The 23,268-nt window shown below is 41.5% G+C and overlaps 1 protein-coding gene across 8 annotated transcripts in view; it reads left to right on the top strand.

The window, feature by feature from the left end:
- The window catches only part of DMD (dystrophin), a 1,961,037-nt gene that overhangs the window by 1,764,280 nt on the left and 173,489 nt on the right, over positions 1–23,268 (top strand). For all 8 annotated transcript variants that reach the window (XM_025200207.1, XM_014518487.2, XM_025200208.1 and 5 more), the window contains one exon: positions 14,316–14,394. In XM_025200207.1, coding sequence (XP_025055992.1) covers positions 14,316–14,394 — 79 coding nt within the window. The remainder of the gene's footprint in view (positions 1–14,315; positions 14,395–23,268) is intronic.

The raw sequence follows: 23,268 nt of genomic DNA, 5'->3' as shown, positions 1-23,268 counted from the left end.
GGACTGAGAGATTGGAGAGAGAGTGGCAGAAATGCAAAACCTGCCCCCACATCTCCACCACCTCCACTATTACTACACCCTACAACAGAGCCATCAGCATCCCAGGATCTTACAGCTGCACCTCCAGGAATGTAGTATACCTCATCCAATGCACCAAATGCCCTGATGGAAGATATGTAGGAGAGACCAGACAACAACTGCGCACCAGAATGAACGCCCACCAGAAATCCATCAAAGACAGAAACACCCAATTACCGGTGGGGGCACATTTCTCACAGGAGGGCCACTCTCTCTCCAATCTCTCAGTCCTGATCCTCAAGGGAAATTTACACAATACATCCCAGAGACGAGCCTATGAGCTCCATTTCATCAACCTGCTGGATACTAGAGATCAGGGACTAAACACAGACATTGGATTTTTGATACATTACAATCTGCCTGGCAACTAACTCCCCTGCCCAGCCCAGCCCAGCCCAGCCCCTGGCTTGTTTACTTTTCATTCCATCCAGGAAGAGCACGCAGCAACTGCTGCAGCTTCCTTAGCCTGACGAAGGGTTTTTGAACCCAAAAGCTTGCTTAATAACTATTCTCCAACCATTTGGGTTGGTCTAATAAAAGATATCAAATTCACCCAAGGAACCTTGTCTGCCTATATCCTTAGACCAACACGGCTACAACCTAAACCCCTCCTCTCATAGTAACACTCACAAATTCTGCTTTTTCTTGGTGTGAGAGATAATACATGTGAAATGTGAGAGATGACACAGGTGAAAGAGCAGGCAGGTGCTCATACTCTTCTATCCTGGAATTTGACACTCTTAAATAACAGTACCCTGCAGCAGTGAGGTTATTGTTAAATAGGGATTTGAATGCCTGTGTTTCACTGAGCCCCCATCTTACACACTCTAAGTGGCACTGCCAGTATGGGTCATGTTGGACTGTTGGCAACTCCCTTTCGGGGAAATCAGCCCTTAGGTCCAGACAGCCTGGCTTTCAGTGTGGCTTACGTACTATAACTGAAGCATACCCTGCAAGAGGGCAACATTTGGAGCTCCACCTCCCCTTATACCCTTCCCACACACCAGCCAGGTTGCCACTGTGGTGATATCTTTCAGTGCTGTGGCCCCAGCAGATAACACTCAGTCCTGAGCTGCAGCTCCAGGCAAGCTCATACAAACGGCAGTGCCAACAACTCTGATCTTCAACCCAGATGTCAGCATCCCATCAAATAAAGGCTTCAAATCAAATTATGCCCTGGCTCACAATGTGACTATAAACTAGTGGCTGACCCAGTCCTTCTGGTCCTTTAAATAAACTTCACGTTAATCCACCCTCGCTGCAGCGTGGATCTCAGTTACCCAGTTCAGTGTACTCACCTGGCAATGTCCCTGCTATCAATTAAGATCCACCCCTCCAAGAAAGGTAAGTCCATTGACCTCACTCACATGTCCCAGAGCAAGGCTAATTCCTTCTTCAATTATGCATGGTGGGTGCTGTGGAAAGAGGGTCGGGTACTCCTCTCCCCTTCTGAATTCTGGAGTGCTGCTGCCTTCGCCACTTATCCAAGTGTGTGGGCTGCTGTTGTCCCATGCTCTGGTGAGCACCCAGGGTGAAGCTCCTCTCGCCTCCACAATGCTAGTGTCAGGGGTTGCATCCCTGGTGCCATGCAACGTGGGGTCATGGCTCCATGCCTCTCCTGCTGCCTGCGCCCTTGCTGGTACCAGACTTTCAGTTATACTGGCAGTTCCTGCATGCCGACCTATGTGGAGCAAGCAGGAACTGATGAACCGTAGCTGCTGCTTCTCCTGCCACTTTCCTGCCACCACTGCAGCCACCACTGCTCCTGGAGCTATGGGGGATATCACTAGCCCCCATGAGGCTTCTGCCTGGGTTCCCCACACAGCCCTGTGGTCTTTTAGGGGGATTTCTTCCCTGGCTCACCATCCACTGGGGCTTCCTGCTCTCACAGACACTCCTTATCTTTTCTGATTCTATGCATTGAGGTAGTACTAAATTTACTTACAAAGATACTTTTCAGCTTATATATTAAATGTTTTGTATTTTCTGTTGAATAATTTGGAAGACTAGGAAAGTTCTAGAGACCTCAGAGGAAAACCTCATCACAGACATTTATCCAGGAGGTATGATAAACCTCTGATCATGTACCTGCATATCAGTAAAGTCCTAAAATATAATGTTGTTATCAGTCAGGCATCTGAAAGCATAATTTACACTATTAACATATAACCTAATGGAAAGTGCTGAATTCGAAGATAATAGTTCACGTAGATAAACTTATACTCAAAACTTCTTAAAAGAGCAGTATTAAGCTTGCAAAATCAGGAACTCAACATTAGTTGCTTGTGCAACCTTAATTAGGCCATTATGCATGAATGCAGTATATCCAATTGCCTGATCACATTCTATTTTTCCCAGTGGATCCCTACCTCATTCGGTACGCAGTATAGACAGTGCTAGCTTAATAACTAGCAATATTCTGTTTTCTCCTTACTATTCTAAGTGTCATCCTGTCTTGTTTACTGCATACAATAAAAAACATGTTCTGAAGACAGAATCATTATCACCTCATTAGCTTTGGTGTTCATCACCATGGTTTCTGAGTATTCCACAAATGTTAATTAATTTATTTTTTGAACATCTCTGTATGGTGAAAGTATATAAAAATGGGGAGCTGGGACAAACAGATTAAAGACAAATTCATCCACTGATTTTAATATAATACCTGAGGACACCTACAACCTGATTTTTAGAGTTTTAACATTATATAACACTTGATATGTTCAGAGCAGAGCTCCACTGATTTTAGTGCTGTCATGAGTGTTCATACTTCTGCAGTTCAGATGCAGACATCTCAACTTAGGCAACTGGAAAACAGTTATGGGTCATTAAAGTTAGGTTTTAGTGATTTGTTCAGCACCTCGTAGAAAATACAGTTCTCTAGGGCCTAGGCCAGCATTCAGCTACCTTTACCATAGACCACCCGTTCTCTTCCTACACACCCCTATCCCATTTACAATGCACTTTTCAACAAATAAGACAGGTATCCTACAGAAAAATCAGTCTCCGTCATTGTACAACCTTGGTTCACCCTCATCCAGTTTCTGCACTAAATGAAAGCATAGGTGCTTTGGTTAAAAAAAGTAGTCTGTGGTTCTAGTCTGTAACATAATGTGGTTCCTCAATTTGCCTAATGTCTTGGAACCAGATTGTTGTGCTAAATTTAGAGGTGGGCTGTACAGGAATAAAATGTTTGGTCAAACTATTCTGATCTGAAATCCTAATTTACTGAACACATAAGCAATATCAATATTTCAGGCAAGGCTTAAATGCAGCACTTAACCTTTAAGCAAACCCTAGCAGTCAATATAGATAGTCTTATATAAGTCTTCTGATGGATACAGTGAGTTCAGCTGGTTAGGCATTTTCCACTGCACCAGGATTTGCCTGAGTTGTTGTCTTCCTGGCTTCAAGCTTCTCCAAATTTGTGATGCTTCTGTTTGCATGTTATACTGTTTCTTAGGGTGTTAGGCAGTTTGTGGTTGCTTGACATTTGGGTCCCATGTTCTGTGAGGTTTCCTGACTTAGAGTTGTGATTGGTGCAGTTACAATTTCGTTTTACCATTTGTCTTATCTCTTTAGCCTGGTCTTTACCCAGGGCATTCTAAATCTTTCCTTGATACTTGGTTTCAGGTCTGTCTCCTCTTCTCCCTCAGCTTTTCTCCTCCCCCATTATTTCATAACCAAGTCATGTTGTTCGATTAATTCAATCTGCCCCCCACCCAATTCTATCTATATTTTTGTGTCCTTCCGTTGCCCGTGGGCTCCCATTCATTCCCATCTCAGAACCTGTTTATTTGACTAGCTAGCCCCAATCCCTCCCCACCAGCTTTCAGTCACAGTCTTTTCTCCAGGTTCTTGACTATTTTACAGAACTGTCCCATGCCCCTTTGCACTGGAATCAAGCCACTTCCTCCTCCATGCTCTCTGTTGGTTCAGCCAGAGTATCACTTAAAATACAGATAGGAGAGAGAATACCTTGTTTTCAGATGCCAGGACTCAGGCCTAAGACAGCCCTAGCAACCTAGAACTGCAGGCACAGAAAAAGTCTTTCTTAGTCCAGGTTGGAGCATGCCTTGTGTAGGATGACTAACTGGGGAATTTAGCTTCAAAATACTATTCTTATTGAGCGCATCCAAACTACATTTTTTAAAGGGTTATAGCTTGGCTAAAAGTGGGAAGATTTTCACAAGGACAGCAAGAGGCTACATCCATAACAAACAGACTGCCTGCCTGTCAAATATCAAGTCCCAGCTCAAAGCAAGAGGAAATATAACTTCTAAGAGAGAAGTTTTCCAACAGTTTTTAACGTGAACAAAAGTACATATTTTCTTTAACCTCATTATCAGAAACTGCTGGGTTGTTCTGGTTGAAATTTTCATACACGTTCAACCCAAAAAAGGTACACATCATGGAAAACGTCTGACCAATCAGCTGAAGTTTGGCAAAGTTATAAGCCAATGAAAGCAATGGAGGGTGTCAGGCAACTTAAATACAAAGCACCTGCCTATAATGATTTTCAAGTGCATATAATAGTATAGGCAGGGCATATAATGATATGCCCTGCCTATAATGATTTTCAAGTGCCTACTAGTATGTATAGGGAAATGGATACCAGAGACTTACGTGTTGTACTGAGTGAAATATTACTCTCTTATTTAACAGCCCTATAAGGAATTTATTGATTTTTATTTCCCCTTACACATAGCCAATCATTTGAAATGATTGTCAGATACCTTGCAACCACATTTTTTTAAATGGATTTCATAGATTTCATAAACATTAGGGCTGGAAGGGACCTTGGAAGATCATCAAATCTAGCCCCCTACCCCAGGGGCAGGAAGTCAGCAGAGGTCATAGGATCCCAGCAAGATAAACATCCAATTTTATCTTGAAGGCGTTCAAAGTAGGTGCTTGAACCACCTCTGGCAGCAGTCTATTCCAAACTTTGGGGGCTCAGACAGTAAAGAAGTTAATAACCACAATTTCCCGATAACCACCATTTCCAGTTATTTCATTAGCATAGTTGATATTTGAAAGGAAATTTGGGTCTTTTTATTATTAAATCTCATTTTATCAGGTTGGTTTTGATTTAATGCTCCATATATAAAAAATTATTTTCTTTCCCTCCTTTTTTGAAAGCAGAAAAAAGAAGACACTGACAAGAAGTTAACACAATAGTACTCCTAGACCAAATTCATATTTGTAGTTTGGTTTGTAACAGAATCCTTAGCTTCCTCAATAGGAATAATGAAAACTAAGGTAGTTCCATTAGAACCTAATAACAGTTTAACTGGTGAGCAAATAAAAAGCATATATTGAATAAAAGGGGGAAAACATCACAGTTTAAGTCCCATGGGCACACATGCACACAAGTATAGTCATACATGCACATCTGTTCCAATGGAAGCATATAATACAGACTTAAAAAAAAACATTCTTACAGCCCGTTCTTGTATATGGATGCCATGCTGCAAGTGTTCACATTTGTTATTAGTCTGCTGGATGCAAGTATCTGCATGTTTGATGTTTTTTTGTAACTTTCTATATTTAGAGAATTAAAAAAAATATAAAGAAGTAATGAAACAGGCAATTCCATGGGAGTAACGAACACAAATACTAATTTACATCAGCTGAGAACTCATCCCACAGATATAAACAAATCATGCCCATAGATTAAGTTACTAAATCCCAAATAAGAGGAGGTATCCAGACTCTGTGTGGCAGTTCTTGCTTTTAGATGCAGCTTACGGGAACACTGCTTCCCACAGTGGCAAAGTAGGTCCTTAACTTTGTTAATGAATCCCTAAAGAAATAATAATACAATAAAGGTATATTTTTAAAGTTTGAGGTACTGATTCAGGAAGACATTAAGCCCATACTAAAGTCCTATTGGTTTAATAAAATATTATACAAGCAAATATATTTAGATAATCTGCCTTTCAGGTGGTAAAAAAGAGAGACAGGAACACCATGCAGTAAGAGTCAGATTGTAGTAGGACCACCATGCAGTAAGGGCCACATTGACATCCATGCTGCAGGATTTACCCCTTAAAACACAGCCTTACATGTTGGAAATGTGCTGTCAGGAACAAACTTTTTGGAATTTCTAAATCTTTTATAATATTTACTTAAAAGTTAAGGGCTACTTGTTTAAGATGACATTTCTTTTTCTTTTCTTTCTTTGTTTTTTTAGCTTTGTTTTGTTTAAAATTTTTAAAAAGTGTTCTTTTATTCAGGTGAGCTGTAACTTGGTTATAATGAGATCTTATTCATATAATTTCACCAGGTATTCAAATTGGTATATTTCCTTTAAATTTGAAAAGTCTTCCTATTAAAGCACAAGATTCTTTCTTTCTTTCTTTCTTTCTTTCTTTCTTTCGGGCCAACCTGTACATACTCTCTACGGGTCCCGATTTGTCACCCTCACTGGAATAAATGCCTCTTAAAAGTCAAAGTCTTTCTTTTTTTCTTTCTTTCTTTCCAGACGTATGTACACACCCTGAAGTTCACTGCTTTAGAATTTTAAAACAAAAGCCAAAAAACCAATGGCTGATTACTTATAGTAGACATATTAAGTCAAGGAGCTTTTTTTTTTTTTACTGCTTTCTAAGGCTCTATGCCCAAGGCTTTATGATGTTTCCTGAATTTTTATTACATTTTATTCTCTTGTTTCATTTGAGGATTAATAAAAGCAGTTGAGGTACAATACATGTATCCTCATGGATTTTAGGATTTCTTTTTTTAGAGAAAGTAGGAATTGTATAAAGTCACTAAGATTATCATCAGCCTAAGTGTACTGTGCTACCATGGCCCAGAAATCTTGCAATTCAAATTCAGTCCTTACAACATGTAAGAACAAAAAACATTATTTTTTATCTTCATTTTTTTTACCTCCACACCTGACAAGAAGCACACTACAGTGTTTTCAGGATAAACTTAATATATTCCAGAAGGTTTCAGGCTGCAGGTCTTTGCACCAGTAAACTGATTGTCCAGCCCTGCACTTGAAACTGAGTAACTGTCAAGACTTTAACACTACATATCAGCGGTTCAAAACAATGGACATCAATCTCCCTTTCCACTACCCTTCATTAAGGAGCACAAAGTGTGCTTATGTAAATTCATCCTTATCTTATGTTATGCAAGGAACAGAGAGCAACTGAATTCAGTAGCTATTGGAAGTATTGTAGATCAGATCTTCCTGTTTATTGATTTGTAAAGAACAGCCTGGTACTCCTTTGGCAGCTCTGAGTCAGTGAGAGAAAAGAAAGAAGCTTTTCAGCTGATGGGAGGAGGAGTGCTGGGTAACATTAAAGAGGGTCTCCTAGGATCCAGTTTTCTTTGATATGCAGTCAAATTGGATGTGATTGGAGTCAAGGTCAGGAAGCTATAGCAATGCTGTGAATGTGGTGGGGGATTAAAGGAGTGTTGCTGAATTAAGTATTGTATGTATGCATGCTTATTAAATACAGAAAACTATCCTCCTGTCTTCATGAAAAGTAGTCATTGGTATAGCATATTTTTAAAACAGGAAACATATTGCTTTGCTGCTGCACTAAAAATAGCTGCCTGAATGAATTTATTTTATTCCTTGCCTTCCTCTCTGCCATTTTTCCCTACAATCTCAGGCATGTGCAGCCATCTTTTTCAAGAGTGGTTTTAGTTCTTTGGATATTGCATTTATTTTTCAGTAAATGATCCCAACCCTGCTTTCTCAAATTAATAGCAGTTTTAAATTTCAGCTTCTTGTTCTTCACAATAATTAGCCTGTGTTTGAATACTGGGCAGCATAATTGTGTAATTAGTGTCTAAGCACTATGCTGCCTGTGCCCTCAGATGCCCTAACAAAAGGGGTATTACCCTGACCTCAGAAGACTTTTCTGCTGGTGACATATTTTAAATGAATAATGATGTATAGAACGTAAGCTTAAATGTAAATGTTTTAACTGCAGTCAGTGGAGTGGGTGAGGCCTATGTGACCCTTCCCTCTCCTCTACCACTGATTCTAAAATAGAAAATGAAGTCATTTGAAACAGTATAATGAGCCCTCTTCATCCCTACATTTGCAGCCATGTTCTTGCTACTGTGGGAAGGTATTGTAGAGTTGTTTCTGCCTCATTGGTAGAGAAAAACCTAGAAAAAAAATCTTGTGAGGAGATGTTTTATTTTCCTTTGATAAAAAGGAAAACATTTTTTCCTCTGCATTTTGTATTGTGACCCTGGGTTTTGGTTGACATTATATATTTCAATGAAGCTTGTACTGATGAATTAGGAAGAGGGAGATTTGAATGCTGTGTCTTCCACTACTGTATTCATAATTCCCTTTCAAAATAGCACATGAAATTGTGGAGTCATTTTAATGGCAGTATAATTTGACTTAATAATAGTGGTAATAGAAGCTGCTGTTCATTTGCATGAGCATCAGAGACAGAAAAGGAAGTTCTTTTTTGCCAGAAAGAATACAAAGCCATATTAGAAACTGAAGAGGTGCAAATAAGCATGCTGAGAAAAGAAAGAAAGAAAGAATTAGCTATTTGTTTCCTTATTTTATGACTTGCAAATTAATTTAAGAGATTTCTAAAGAGATTTTCCTGGCAATAATATTAGGGTGGGCCCCAGGAGTGTTGTAGGTAATATGTTTGAAAGTATATTGCACATTCTTTATTCCCATTTGCTAGTGTCATGGTATCAAACTCATTGCATTTTCAAATAACATTGTCAATGATGTCTTATTTTTTGTCTTTTTTTTTAAGAAATACAGAGAACTGGCTACAGAGTCTAGTAAATTTAACTCATTTTTTGCAAACCAGTTCTGCTGAAAGTCTAAGCTGGGACCTCATCCAACCTTTTTAGACCACTACCAAGCCACTCCCTCCTGTAAGTTTGATCAAACTAAAACAGGGTAAAGGATTTGAACTGAAACTGCAGCTTGTAACAAGCTTCTTTCCTTCAAACCATATTGTAATATAAGGGATTGTAATTTAGGGATTGGAACATGGAATAAATTGCTGAGTGAGAACAAGGGGCCATCTTGAGGCCAGTCCATACGTTGGCCTGCCCACCTGTCTAGAGCAGTCCACCCACCTGACTTTCCTGCCATTCCTTTGTTGTAACCAAGTTAAATAGTTGTCCCTAGGCAGGAGGCTGCCCATTTAATGCCTGGTGCCAGGGGCATAATACACAGCTCTGTACTGCCCCTTCACCGTGTCCCATGCCTCACTCCGGCCTCACACTGGACCCCACTATATTTTCCACTGATGTTCAGACCCAACCTGGATCCCTCTGTCTCAGATGGCATAACCTCTGCCATCATCCTACGTTGCAAATTCCCTAGGCCCCTTTCCCTCTCAGGAATGGCCCCCTCTGGAACCTTTAGCCTTGCAGGCCCTGGCCTTGCTTCTAGGCCAGTTGGAATTCCAGGCCTTTAGCTTCAGGCTGTCCCTCATGGTGGTTGTCCTTGCCCTTTGATCACCATGTTCCTGGCCCCAGCATGGGCCAGTAGAGGTTCTCTGGCTAGGTTTTCAGGCAGCTATCCTTCTCTCCCATACAGGTCAGCCTTCTTGGGCCCTTCCAAACACTGTCCTCACTCTCTGAGCTTGTGGGCCCCTACTCCACCCCCTCACTGGGGCTCCTGGGCCTTACACCCCTTGGGCCTCAGGTCTCTGATGAAATGCCTGGACCCATAGCCTGTCTCTTCTACGGGGTTACCCACCAGGTTGTGGGGGCTGAGGTTATATGGCACCCAATCCTCGCCTTTCACTGGGGAGGCGCAGGTGTGGCATTTCCTAGAGACTGCCCCACCACACTATCCAACCCCAGCAAAATGTAGTTTTAGGTCATTCCCCAGGACCAGGAACATCCTCCTTCCCCATAGTTCCTACCCTGGACCTCCAGGCTGTTCTGGGAGTAGCAGATCTCTAGCTAGGTGTTGTTCATTGTTTGCGTCCCTGCAGCAACTGCCAACTCAGCTCCTAGGGCTTGGGCTTAGACTGAGGCTGCTCATTCCACCTCCAATCCATGGGCCCTCTTGCAGTCATTTGATTGCCTAACTGGGCCTCACCGCACCTGCCAGATGCTCCACAACCTGCTCAAGTCTCTTAAAGTGACAGACACAACCTGTGCTCTGCCACACTAAGAAATCTTCTTTTTATAAACAATCTTTGCAAAATAGCAGAACTGCAGGGCAGGAAGTAAGAAATGGCTGGGATGTAGGATATGTTACAGCTAGTTCACTAATGTGGCAGCTGAAGGAGAGCCTTTGTTGGAGTCCCATTAATAGGGACCTACCGATTTCATGCTAGAAGTTGGCTGTGCAGAAGCTCCTTTAATCTTGCAGGTTCCCCCACATGCCCCTTCCCCCTGCCAATTGGTGGAAGGGCTCTGCCACTTGCTCCTGATCAGCAGGGAGGCAAGAACGGCAGTTTTAAATATGACACCATTTTTGCCTCTTGGCCAGTCAGCGACAAGCAGAAGGGCCCCAGGGCCCCTCAGACAATCAGCAACTGGGGAGAGGGGGCGTGGGGTGTGTGGGGGAACCTGCAAGATTAAAGGAGCTGCTGTGCAACCCACTTTCACCATGAATTCAGTAGGTCCTTACTCATTAAGTATGAGTATAGGCATTTTTTTCCCTTTATCTATCAGAGTACTTACATGCATTCACAAGTTTTTCAAGGGGCCTACAGACTAGAAAAGATAAATGGGGTTACACAGCTTATACCTCTATGAGTACTGCAGTTAATGCCATTTATGTATAGCAGGAAGTTAGAAATTTAATTGATGATCGACATTACTTTGAGGGCCACGCCTTTCAGTGTCAGAGACAGTAAGTTTCACACGGAGTTGCACTCAAATTTAAAACATTCAATTAAAAACAAACAAAATAAAGAAGAAAAGAAACGTAATGCATCCAAATCTGATCCTACAATCCCTTATTCCTAGTTTCAGTTGAGCTGCTTAAAACAAATATAAATAAGACTGAGGCACTACAACAGATAAACTATCTAAAAACTATTCCTAGCAATGACATGATGAAGCTTTGCCTTTGTTATCATCTATAATCTGTTTGTGTGACATGCAGATATAAAAGTATTGAGACTGAGTGATAGGATGAGAGAAGAAAACCCCCGCTTAATAAATTTCTTCAAATTCAGTAATATTTAAAAGGTGACCGAATATCTGGAAGTACTATATTTACAATATTTTCATCTAAACAGAACATGTTTCATTTCTGTATAGTTAGAGTTTCTTCAATTAAAATAAAGAGGCCATATTATAATGTGTAGTGTGTTGCTGTAACATTCTATATCTTATGACTGAATGAAGACAACTGTAGCACAGAATTCTGAATTCAGGAAGGGCACTTTGTCCAATATTATGTCCAAGTCTAATATCCAGGTGGTGCAATGAAAGATCTCCCCAAAAAGCCGTGTTTCTCACATCATTTCTGGACAATAACAGCTATTAGTAACACTGCAATCCTTTTATTTGGCAATTAAACTAACCTGGTGCTTCTTATAGGCCCCTGACAGATGTTACACTTAAGATGTGATTAACCAGTTAATTGCATCTTAAATAGTGACCTGGCCACATGTTCAATCAATTAATGGCGTGATTACATGAGGAATAAGCCACAAATGTGTAATAACTTTGTGGCTGGTTCTTATCATGCCTTTAATTAAATATGTGACCAATGCCTAGCCTCTGCAGCACTTGGAAGCCTTTCAAGACTGCCACATGCTCCAGAGACTGGGAGACCCCTAATCTGAATCAGGCTCACAAATGAGGGAGCACAACATGCGCTCCCATGCCTGGGAGCCCCAGTTAGCTGAACAGGGCTTCTGGCCAGTGGAGCATACTGTGTACTCCTGCAGCTGGAAGCCCCATCAGATGATGGAGGCTTCTGGCCATGGGAATTCATGGCGTGCTCCCCCAGCTGGACGTCAGGCTTGCTACTTGCCAGCGTGCAAAAATGGCACATGAGATCTGATGTGGAATCACACAGTCATCATGTCTTGCCATTCTGCTATGCACATGTGGTATGGCTTGGCAGGTAGTGTGATTGTTGGGATCCTGCATCAGATCCCATTGTGCCTTCATTTTAATGTCTGTTGGGGGCATAGGAAGCTATCTGAAACAAGAACAGATTATTTTCTCCTTGTCTGCTATGCAATATGGATGTTACTTGCAGAATTTTGTAGCGCTTGTGTGTGTTCTTGCAAAAACTGAAATTTTTACGAGTGAAATTAGTAAATGCGATTCATGGTTAAAATACAGCCTTTCATGGCAAAATTCTGCCCTGAGCAAAATAATGCATTTGGTTCAGGTGATTTCATGCTAAAGAATTTTTGTAGGAAGCTAAAAATGTTGACATATGTATGAAGCACCTTTCATGTTCCCCTAAAATCTGAAGGCAAAATTGAAAATGTATTTTGATTTGTAGGGCTTTTTTAGTAATTACAAATGTTATTTTCATGTGCTACTTAGTTATATTTCAGAAAACATTATGTACCAGCTCTGAAGCATTTTGGTAGTCCTAATTCTCCTGCATTTTGGTAGTCCTAATTCTCAATGGTAAATCCCATTGTGATTTCAATGAGAACAGCAACAGACATGCTTAGTGTTTTATTTCTAATAGCTGAAAGCAGGTGTTCATTGTTTGTTCACTACTGGCATTTACGCTACTATCTGCCTTTCATAATTAATATTTTGGAGTTTGTAAAAGCCATAGCAAAAAGTGTATCTCATTATTCTATCATGGAAACTATCTGCATGTAGAGTACCAATATGAAAATAGTACATTGCGTGACTATATTGATAAATAGCCTATCAGGTGACCAGCCAACTGTCTTTTTAAGTTCTCTATCGATTATTCCTGGAGAGCAGTCAAAGTTTCCCCGTGTTTTATTCATCTTTACATTGACAAAATATACATGTGTATGGAATGATATTTCCAGGTTAGTTACTGAAGCTATGTATAGTTCTTGAGTTTATTAGTGTACCCTGATATCTTTAGTGTGTCATTTTGCTGGGTTTGCATATTACACTGCAATTTCAGGTTAATTGCTATGACTTTATTATTATTGTCTTCTCCTAACTGAGACAGCACCCAAAACCACAAACACTGGCTGACAAATATGCATAGTTGAAGTTTTGACCTTAGCCACATGTGTGTGTGTTTAAATCCCTCACAAGCATGCTAGTGCCCACACACAAGTGAGTTTTAAACCCTGAATTTCCTTTTCAACAGATAGATACTGTTTGTTTCCTTTTTAGCATCTCTCTCAAGTTTGATGACAAAAGCCAGACTTACAAGTTCCCCCTTCTGGTTTTCCTGCATTAAAACATCATTGCACTGTTTGGCTTGCAGGGAAATATTTAAATTCAAACAATCTGCTTCCTATAATTAATTGTTCAAAACATTTCAGAGGATATATTATTATTACCTTTAGGCATTTTTTTCTGTTTCTAAATCCTAAATTTATACCTGATCCACCTGGCAATATCCTTTCAAAATAAAGTATGTAGAACTCTTGGTGAATGTTACTAATTATTTGCAAATTTTATACAAGATAGAAGCTGCTAGTCCTTAGCTCTCTACCTTGTATTGAGTTGTACTCATTTTCAAATATTACACCAAATGACTGTGTCTTTATGTAATATGTTCACACAACGGAATGCTAAAAATAACATGTTCTTCAAGGAACATCTCAATCCAAGAAAGAAAGAGTCAAGGGGCTGGGATTCAATTAAAACAGCAATTATTGGTAACTAAATGCCACTTGATTTACCATCATCTTGGCACACCACACAAGTGTGGTTGGCATCTCCTCTTAAAACAGGTTTATATTCTTTTGTACCAGCTTATAGAAATTTACTCTCCAAAAGGTCAAGTATAAGTAAATGCAGAGAAGTAAGTTTCCCATTTTATCATTGGCCAGTAAGAGAACAGAAATTTTTATTTTCTGTGGAGTGGAAAGGCTGATATGATCAAATGGATTTATCAGGCTGTTTGCTTTGGGCATGATCCAATGTCAAAGTTAATAGAAAGACTCCATTTGAGTGGTCTTTGGATCAGGCATTCCAAATTCACAATCAAAAACATTGAGCTTATAAATGCACCAGCATTCTTGGATTCATAGAAAATTAAAAACATTTGGTAATGCAATAGATACCTGACTTTAATTGCTACATCTTGTATGTTGAGAGGAGAGTAATTTTTTTCTTCTTCTTCTTAGGTGGCTATTGATGAACGCATCAGGCAATTGCATGATGCTCACAGGGATTTTGGCCCTACCTCTCAGCACTTCCTTTCCAGTAAGTCATTATTTATTCTTGCCTAACTTGCATGCTGCTTCTTAGAAGATAAATAGCTATGTTACGTGGCCATGTGTCAGCTAGGATTGCTGTTTGGTTCTACTCTTAACCCCATTACTAGGCGTCTACTCAATTTGCGATTTTGCAGAAACTGTGAAATCCAGGGATTGTTCATGAAATCTACTTTAAAAAAAAACTCAATAAAAATATAATGCTGGCTCCCCAATGCAAGCCAGTGGTCCTCACTGATGCAGCCTGGCCTCACAGCCCCTCCCCTCCGGGGGGTGTGGAGTGGGAGGTGCCAGCTGGCAGGGTTGCATGAAGATCAATATATAAGATGGTGGCTACCCCCTTATCCCTCCTTCCTCTGCCGGGGCTTCACCAGTCAGTGCCAAGGGGTGGGCCTGCATGAAGAGCAGCCAACAGACAAAATGGCAGCTTCCCCCTTTCCCTCCTCCCATGCTGGGACCACACCACCGATCGGCACTGAGGGGCAGGGCTAGCAGATCACATCCAAACGATATCTGTGAAATTTGCTCTTTATGCTGTGACCAACGTGTGAAAATTGTTCAGTCTCACCGTGATTTAAGGAGATCACTACCCATTACCAAAAGTTTTATAATTCCACAGTAAAGATTTATTGTGGGTTAAAGAATGGTATACAAGTTCATAAAATCCAGTCATAATGAGAAACATCTACCAGTATAAAGTCCACTTGGCTATTGTTATCAGTGCAAAGGTGTTCCTACGAATTATGCTACATGCTTTCACTCTAGATTGAAAGTTCTCAGTGAGGATTATTGCCAACTCATTAAATAAAATACAGTTTGAAATAAATATTATCTATATATGCCATTTCCTGTGCATACATCATAAAGATGTAATATCTAGATGCTAGTAGAAGCAAGTACAATTTTTGTATTTGTGCTTGTGTAGTATTAAGCCACCCATAGTACTATCAAGACAAAAACTCTATACTAAATATTGACACTACTTCTGGTATTACAGAATTTCTTGACTACAGTAAAGATTAGAACTCTTCTAAAGAAAACCCTGCTTTCAGCCTGCAAGTGTTTTGCCCTAAAAAAAAATCACTCTACTGCTATAAATAGCTACAAAAAGTAATAAACCACAGTGTCCCTCAGAATATGCTGATTGTGCTATTGGGAGTTAAGAATAAATGTAGAGGTGAGCAGATACCCACCCTCATTGAGTTCTTTCTAGTTTCTGCTCACATTCTATGACTATGGGGGGTTAGGATTACTACATGCCAATTCTGGATGCTAGTTCAATGAAATTGACTGTTCTTATGGAAAAAATTTACAAGGCTGAAAGCGTTTAAAATATTAAATTGTCTTGTTAATTAATTTTGCTAAGCTTTATAGCAGCATTTCTAAACCAGGCAGCCTAATGTCTTTTTAACCCAATCCCCTTGTGAAAGTAACCCGTATATTTCTTTAGATTTTTGTTCACAAATTGATGTTATTTAATCATGTTATTATAGATTCTCTTCATTATTGGGATTTTAAAAAATCAAGGTAGGAATTTTTTATCCCTAAAAGATATGCTTTAGTTCAAAAATAAATTAATTTAGAGAAGTCATGTGGCTTGTGTTACACAGCAGGTCAGACTAGGTCATCAAAGTGGTCCCTCTGGCCCTATAACCTATGGAAAAAATGTTATTATTTCTGTTATGATGTTACTCATATATTACTGCTAAAGTAGATTATTGTCAGTCCTTATTTCATGTTAATTTCTTTACTTTTAGACTAGGATGTTTTGGGAAGTAAGTTCCAATCCCTTCCCCTGTACTCCCAACTGCTTGCTTTTCTTATGGTGTATGAGTTATATTTGACATCAAGGTATTAATGTGAGAATTTGTACTTGGCAAGTATTTTTGTAATATTAAGCATAAGTTTGGATAGAGCATGGCTCCATCCAGGAAGGATATAGAATACACCCATTTGAAAGTACCCATAGCATGCTTCTACATGAGATGCGTTAATGAGTAGTAGCCTAATTTAATGAGCATTACAGCCAGACATCTGCACATGCATGCCCTTAATGTGCATTAAAATGGTGAAGTTAGGCTAAGAATGCCTAAATTTAATACCTGCAGATGCTGAAAAAATTAGGGTTATTTAGTCTGGCGAAGAGAGGACTAAGGGAGAGGGTTGATAACAGTTTTCAGATACCTGAAGGGTAATTACAGAGAGGATGAAAGTGGGCTTTTCTCTGTGGCTCTTGGGGACAGGACTAGGAGCAAAGGCCTCAAGCTTCCACAGGGAAAATTTAGGTCAAAGATTGAGAGGAACTTTCTGACTATGAGCATGGTCAAGTATTGGAACAGGCTACCTAGCGAAGTTGAGGAATTTGGAAATTTGGAAGTCCTTGAAAGCTTTTGAGAGCATGTTAGACAGACACTTGGCTGGGATTGTTTAGTCTTGAGCAGAGGCCTGGAATAGATGACTTTGTGAGGTCCCTTCCATCCTTACTGTCCTATGATCCTTAGAGGGGCAAGTAGGGCTCACAAGGAAAACTTTTCCTATTTGGAGCCATGCCTAGTTTCCTGGTTCAGAATGGTGGTAAGACAAGCAAAACCCAGAATGGAGAAGAGCAGTTTTTAAAAAACTTCTCATAACTTGATTGTTGCTAACTTTGCCAGTTATTCTATTGTCCTCCATACCACACACATACTCCTTCAGCACTGTATTGTGGATATTTTGAAGTGCATTGAAAGACAACTTGAAATACTTTTGAAGCACCAAACCAGAGAGTTGCTGTACTGTAACTGAAAAAAAAGAGTAAATAGTAACAGTTTAAATAATATTAAAGGTATTATATCAATAGAATAGATAGAGCACTGTCACAGGATAATAGTTCCCTGCTGCTTCAGACATGCCAAGGGAAAACCACTGAAGGCACTTACTGAAAATATATGTTAGTGTTATTAAACAGCTGCATTCAGATTCAGAATAAACTTGGTTTTCAAGCACTCAGAAATAAGTCTAAAATAAGTCTAGAATCTAATGTTGAATTGTGATTTTAAAAATAAACTGTTTTCTAAGTTGGTTAATAGTTTATCCACTGGTAACAGCATTCTGTCTAGGAATGTGCATCCATACAAACAAGGTCATGCACATATTTAATATTAGGGATGTCTTAAAAATGTCTTTAGTTTGGTTCGTGACCAAATTTAAGAGCTGTCTTGTGCTAAATCTTTTGATAATACAATATAGCCTATGATGTCTCTAAGCTGTATGCCATTTTACCTAAATGCTGAGAGTCTGTTAAATGAAGTGAAGGAAAAGGTTTTGAGGTGTGGATCTTGATTTCTCTCCTCAGTTCCTTCACTGTACTACTCCTCCCTTCAGTCCTTCCACTGATTTGTAGAATTCCCACATCAGTGCTTGATCTTTAACTGTGATGCTGAACTATGTTGAATGGGTTTTGTTATTGCATGGGTTTTGTTGGGTACCTCAATTACAAGACATAGAAAGCATTTTAGAAGCCAGTATAGGGCTGTATTAACAGTGCTTCAGATAAAGTTAAATCTTCTATTGTAATCCCTGTCTGGAATAATTTAAAGTTATATCTGAACTGTCTTTTAGTTATTTCCTAATAAGGATGTGACAACTCATTATAGGTTGCTGCAAATAAAGGCCCTCAAGAAGGAAGGTGAGGAGCATAGTGGGACATGGAATATAGCACACACGTTTGCTTTAAAGGCACAAAGCTGGGAGAAAAAAACTGTTCACAGAGAAAATATGAAGTAACTAACCAATTGCTCATCAAGAATTATGGGGGGGAGTGGGCGGGGGCAGAGCCTCAGGCCCCCCCATCCGTGCACACTCCCCCTTCCCTCCTGCTGCTGTGGTTCTGGGCCCACTCCCCCCTCCCTGTCACAGAAGGCCCACTCCTTCCCTCCCCTAGTCACTGCTGCAGCCACGTCAGGCTGGGCCTGCTGTTCCCCACCTGTCTCCCGACACAGTGGGCCAGCTTTTCCCCAACTTGGGCCTGTTTCCACCCCCCACACCTGCATTGGGCCTGGACAAACTCCCTCCCCCACCATGTTGGGCCTGGTCCTGGGCCTACTCCCCACCCTTGCATTGGGCCCAGGCCCACTGTGTTGGGCCCAGGCTCACTCCCCCACCACACACATTAGCTGGAGGGAACAGGGCTGGCCTCACCTTCCTTCAGTCTGCTCTGTTGCCGCCGCTTCCCCCCTCCCGCCGCTCCATCCCCTGTGTCCCCACCATCATGGCGGTGGGCTGCCTTCTGTCAGAATGCTTCTTCATGCTCTGATTGTCTGTTTGTCAGCCAATCAGAGTGCAAATAAAGCGTTATGGATGGACAGACAGACAGATTTAGGCTTTTATAAATTAGAATTTTAAGTGGGTGTGTTTACACATATATTGGATGCAGCATCAGTTTACTCGCAAGTAAATTGTGCTGGGAAAGCATCTACATGTGCAGGTAAGTGGGAGCAGATTTGCTGCCAATCTGCTCCTGCTTTCTGGGGCCCTGCATTGGGCCCCTGCTGCCACCAGGAGGAGCTCCAGGCTCCTCCTGCAGCTGCCAGCACCTAGCAGCTCTCTTTAAAAGCCAGCCCCACTTGCTGCTCTCTGGCCCGCTACTTCCCAGACCTGCCCAGGGGCCTGGAGTGGCTTCAGGCTCCCTGCTGGTGTGCTCCAGGGCTCTGAGTGCCTGCAGGCTTCTCTAAAGGCCTGAGGCAGTGCCTGCCGTAGAGGCAGCCCAGCCCTGGGGCAGGAGAGACTCCCAGCTCAGAGCCCTGGGGCTAGCCTCAAGCTGGCCCTCTAGTGGCAGGGCTGACCCAGGAGCAAACTTGCTCCCAGGTTGCATCTACACTTGCAAAACTGTGCAGTAACTAATTGCAAGTAAAGCATTTTTACTGCGCAATAAACATACACACGTGTAGATACACACACTTACTGCACAGTAAACTACACTGCTGTGCAGTTAAGCATCTCATGTAGACATGCCCAGTAAGTAAGTGAGGTTATACTGCACCTTGCAAGAGAATGTCATTTACAATGAGCAGCTGGAATTGTCATTGCCCCATCTGGAAGCATGTGGTTCCACTCTCCCTGCGCATGCTTAGTACAAGCTATTCCTTTGCAGCAGGTGACTGAGTCACCTTTATGGCTTCCACACCAGGGCCTACTCTGCGCTGGTTATTACTGTAAATGAGGTGAATTTAGGGCTGTGTACAGCATTAAGCCAGCCCTGTCTCAGAGAATAGGTGGCACTGAGATGCTCTAGTCACATTCCATTCCTTTTTCCCTTACTAGACTGGGTGCAGGTATAGAGTAGGAAAGCCACAGAACATGATACTCTCCACCACCAGAAGAGAATTACCCTATAAAGCAGGAGATTTTATTAGGAAGCAGGTTTGACAGGTTACAATTTTATTGAAAATGGATAGGACTTCAGTGGTGTGGTCTCACATGTGCACATAAGTAGTTATAGCTAATGGGCAATTTTATTTCTTTCAAATTCCTTCAGAAACATCATGGATATTTACAGTAGTGTTAGAGTGATGTTGTAGAGCAACAATGCCAGGATTTTTTGAGGATGATTTTTAGGGGAGGTCTTTCCAATTTAAAATTGCTGAATAATAATGCTCAGGAAGAATTCTGTAAATATTTGCGAGGCAAGGATTATTTTTGGAGAGAGAGCTTTTATTGGACCGATTGCATAGTTGGACCAAAGTTAGCTTTCTTGTACAAGGCATTCTTCATTCAGTTACCTAACTTTAGTCCAACCATGCAGTTGGTCCAATAAAATACCTCATTCCAAAAAAATCCTTGCCTCACAAATATTTACAGAATTCATCCTGAGCAGTATTATTCAGCAATTTGAAGCTGTACAGACCTTCACCAGTCCTGCTCTACTCAGCACTGTGCACTTAGCACTTAAGAAGCCAGTAGTGCCTCTTTTCCAGTAGCACCATTGCTAGAGAGCAAGTCTTTAGGGAGAAATGACATCAGAGTCTTAGCTAGCGAGTGCTGTGAGAAGCACAGTCATTCCTCCAAGCATTGTTTTCACTGCTGTACTTCTGGGAACAAACATCTCAAGAATTGGGATGCCTCCCAGTGAAGGCGTGAGTCAAATCAGGGGTGAATTCATAGTTTTTACAAGGGTCTTGCAGCACAGTGAAAGCAAGTGGAGCCAGACAGAGTCAGTCTAAATGCAGTAATAACACTTAAGAGAAGGAAAGATCAGCATGTCTGCTGGGGAGGGAGGGGTGTTGTTTTTTGTTTGATTTTTTTTGCCAGCCACATCCCAGACTCTGTGTGGCACCAGCCATGTTTCACTCCTCTCACACTTACTATACTGGCAGACCTTAGAAATTAACTTGATGGCACTCTGGGATGCGTGAGCTGGATTGTGGACAGAAATTGCTTAACCCTTTGGAGGGGGCAGAGTCATCTTGTTCTCTGGCCTTCATTGCAATAAATATTGTCATTGAAGAGATGTTTGCTTTTTGCTTGGAACTTTGGGTTGCACTTGTTTTTCCCAGTGAGATAAAGTCCCTCTCCCAGGAGCTGAACCAGATGCTAGATCTCTAAGTCAGAAGCACAGAGCAGCAAGGGAGGATTGGGAACTGAAAGGTCTAAGGAGCCAGGCTTTCTCCCCACCTCTGCTATAGAAGCCATGCACTGGGCTAGCTTTGCGGGGAGGGGATTATCTCAGAGACTAGACAAGGCCACAGTAGTCTGTGATTGGGAGGGCATGTGGCCTCCATGACAGAGGGATTTAGAGGATCTCTCCATGGCAGTGAATAAAGGAAGCAGTGCCAGATGAGCAATTTAGACCTGTGCCTTGGAACAGATGCTCTGGGCTCTCCCCTAGTACATCCAAGAATTTCAGTCTAACATGAGCTCTCACTCTTTCCCCTTTGACCTCAGCACTGAACACACTGCTCAGCCCCTTAAGCTCAGTTCATTCTGCCTGCCTCCTTTATCATCGTTCACAGACCTCTCTGAACTCCTACAGAACCCCATCTCCTCAGCCCCAGGCTTCCTTTTGCCTCTTCTGGCCCCTTGGTTTTTAAAAGATTGGAGCTAGAGGATTAAGATTGTCAAACTTAATAAAAGTAGCTGTTGAGATAGAGCTTGATAAATGTCAGCAGTGGCCAGTGTCCATGTTATTGTGTCAGTGTGTGTATTGGTGATGTTTTTAGTTTGTGAAGACTCTGATTAGGGAAAACTCACATCCACATCAGCAAAGATTTGTAGTAGCCACGGCCTCAGTGAAGCACAGCATGCCTGTTCCACAAGTGCTGCACCCTGCAAGGGATGTAATGTAACCAGAGGCAGATCTAGAGTGAGTACAGTGGTATGGCTGCACCCCTGTTTCTGACTGTATAGCAGGAAAAGCAGCCGGGGACTTTTTAAGTCCTCAGGAAAGTAAGAATTCCCCCCTTGCCTTCCCTTCCATGCTCAGAAGCATGCTTGCTTCCCTCCCTCTCCCCTACCTTCCCCTGACCCCTTCCTGCTGCTGCCCTTGTCCTGTTTCAGGGACTGGGCTCAGCCTGGGACAGCAGCAGTGGCAGGAGGGCCCCCGCTTCCTGCTTGGTCCCTTTAGGGTTCCCTGCCAGCCCAGGAGCAGGCACAAGGAGGGGAAATCTGCCTGCTTTACACCGGTATTGCTGCAAATGCCCCAGGCTGAGCCTAGTCCTCATGTCCTGAGAGAGCAGCAATAATGTCAACAGCACGTTGGTGGGGGTGGGAAGGGAGGAGAGAAGTACCTTTGAGCTGTAAGGGAAAGGGATTAATTCTTACCTGCTTTGGGAACGGCTGCTCCTGAGGCATGGGCTGCCTGTCCCAGTGCCAGGGAGAATAGCCTTGGAGGGGGGTACAGCCACCCCTCCAATGCTCTTGTACCCCCTGTTGAAAAATCCTGGATCTGCTTCTGAATGTAGCTACCCTTAAAAAAGGTTTAGGGGTGTAGCAGGAAATATACCCTAGATAGTGATCTTATTGGTATGTATTCTAGGGTGGCTATATTTATTTTGAAGCCTGGTACACATGGAACATATGTGCTGTCTTTCCATGTGGCTCTCCCTAGTACAGTCTGGAGGCAGTGTAGGCATACCAAATTATTGCGTGAAAAAAATCACAATTTTTTTTTTTTAATTAAGCACATTTTAAAAAAATTCCCTTTGCAAACTTAGTAAACATTTGACTAAAAGCATCACTTAGAAATTTCTTCTGGCCCAAAGCATTCTTGTACTTAATTTGATGACTAAACACAATAATTTATTTATGAAAAAGAGGACCTGCAGTCCTGCAGTAGGTGCGAATGATTTCAAATTTTGAGTCACTGCTGAGGACTGTAAAAATGGTACTTTGTTGACTTCTCTTTTGTTTTGATCTGTGATGCTGCCTTTTACAGAGACTAGGATAGGATTCATTGTCTCTTGTTGGAGGACCCATCTGTACTTGTAGGAATGGTTATTACTTCTTGAGATACAATAAGTGAGAGGTAGGAGAGTTGTCAGGATGTTTTTAATGTGGCTCACAGTGTTAAACCAGTCTGCCATCAATCTTGGTTTTTAATGCTGTTGCTCATTGACATGCACCACTTGTGATCAGTAAAAAATAGAAGGTGTTACAACTTTTAAAGATACAGGCAGAACTTGTAATTTACAGCCTGATCCCAGTAGGAGACCAGCTGTTATCAAGAATACTGTGTCGACAAAGTGACTCAGTGAAAATAATACACAGATAAAACTGGCAATTACCAAACTTGTTTTGGAGAACATGAGTTAGTTATCCTTGCTCAGAAGTGCTGATTCAGTCTGTAGTTCTAAAATATCAGCTGTTTAGACATGATCTCAGATTTTTT

Source organism: Alligator sinensis, unplaced genomic scaffold (genome assembly GCF_000455745.1).
Source record: "Alligator sinensis unplaced genomic scaffold, ASM45574v1 scaffold746_1, whole genome shotgun sequence".
Classification (NCBI taxonomy): domain Eukaryota; kingdom Metazoa; phylum Chordata; order Crocodylia; family Alligatoridae; genus Alligator; species Alligator sinensis.
The sequence above is the reverse complement of the archived record's forward strand: the minus strand, read 5'-3'. Positions and strand labels throughout refer to the sequence as shown.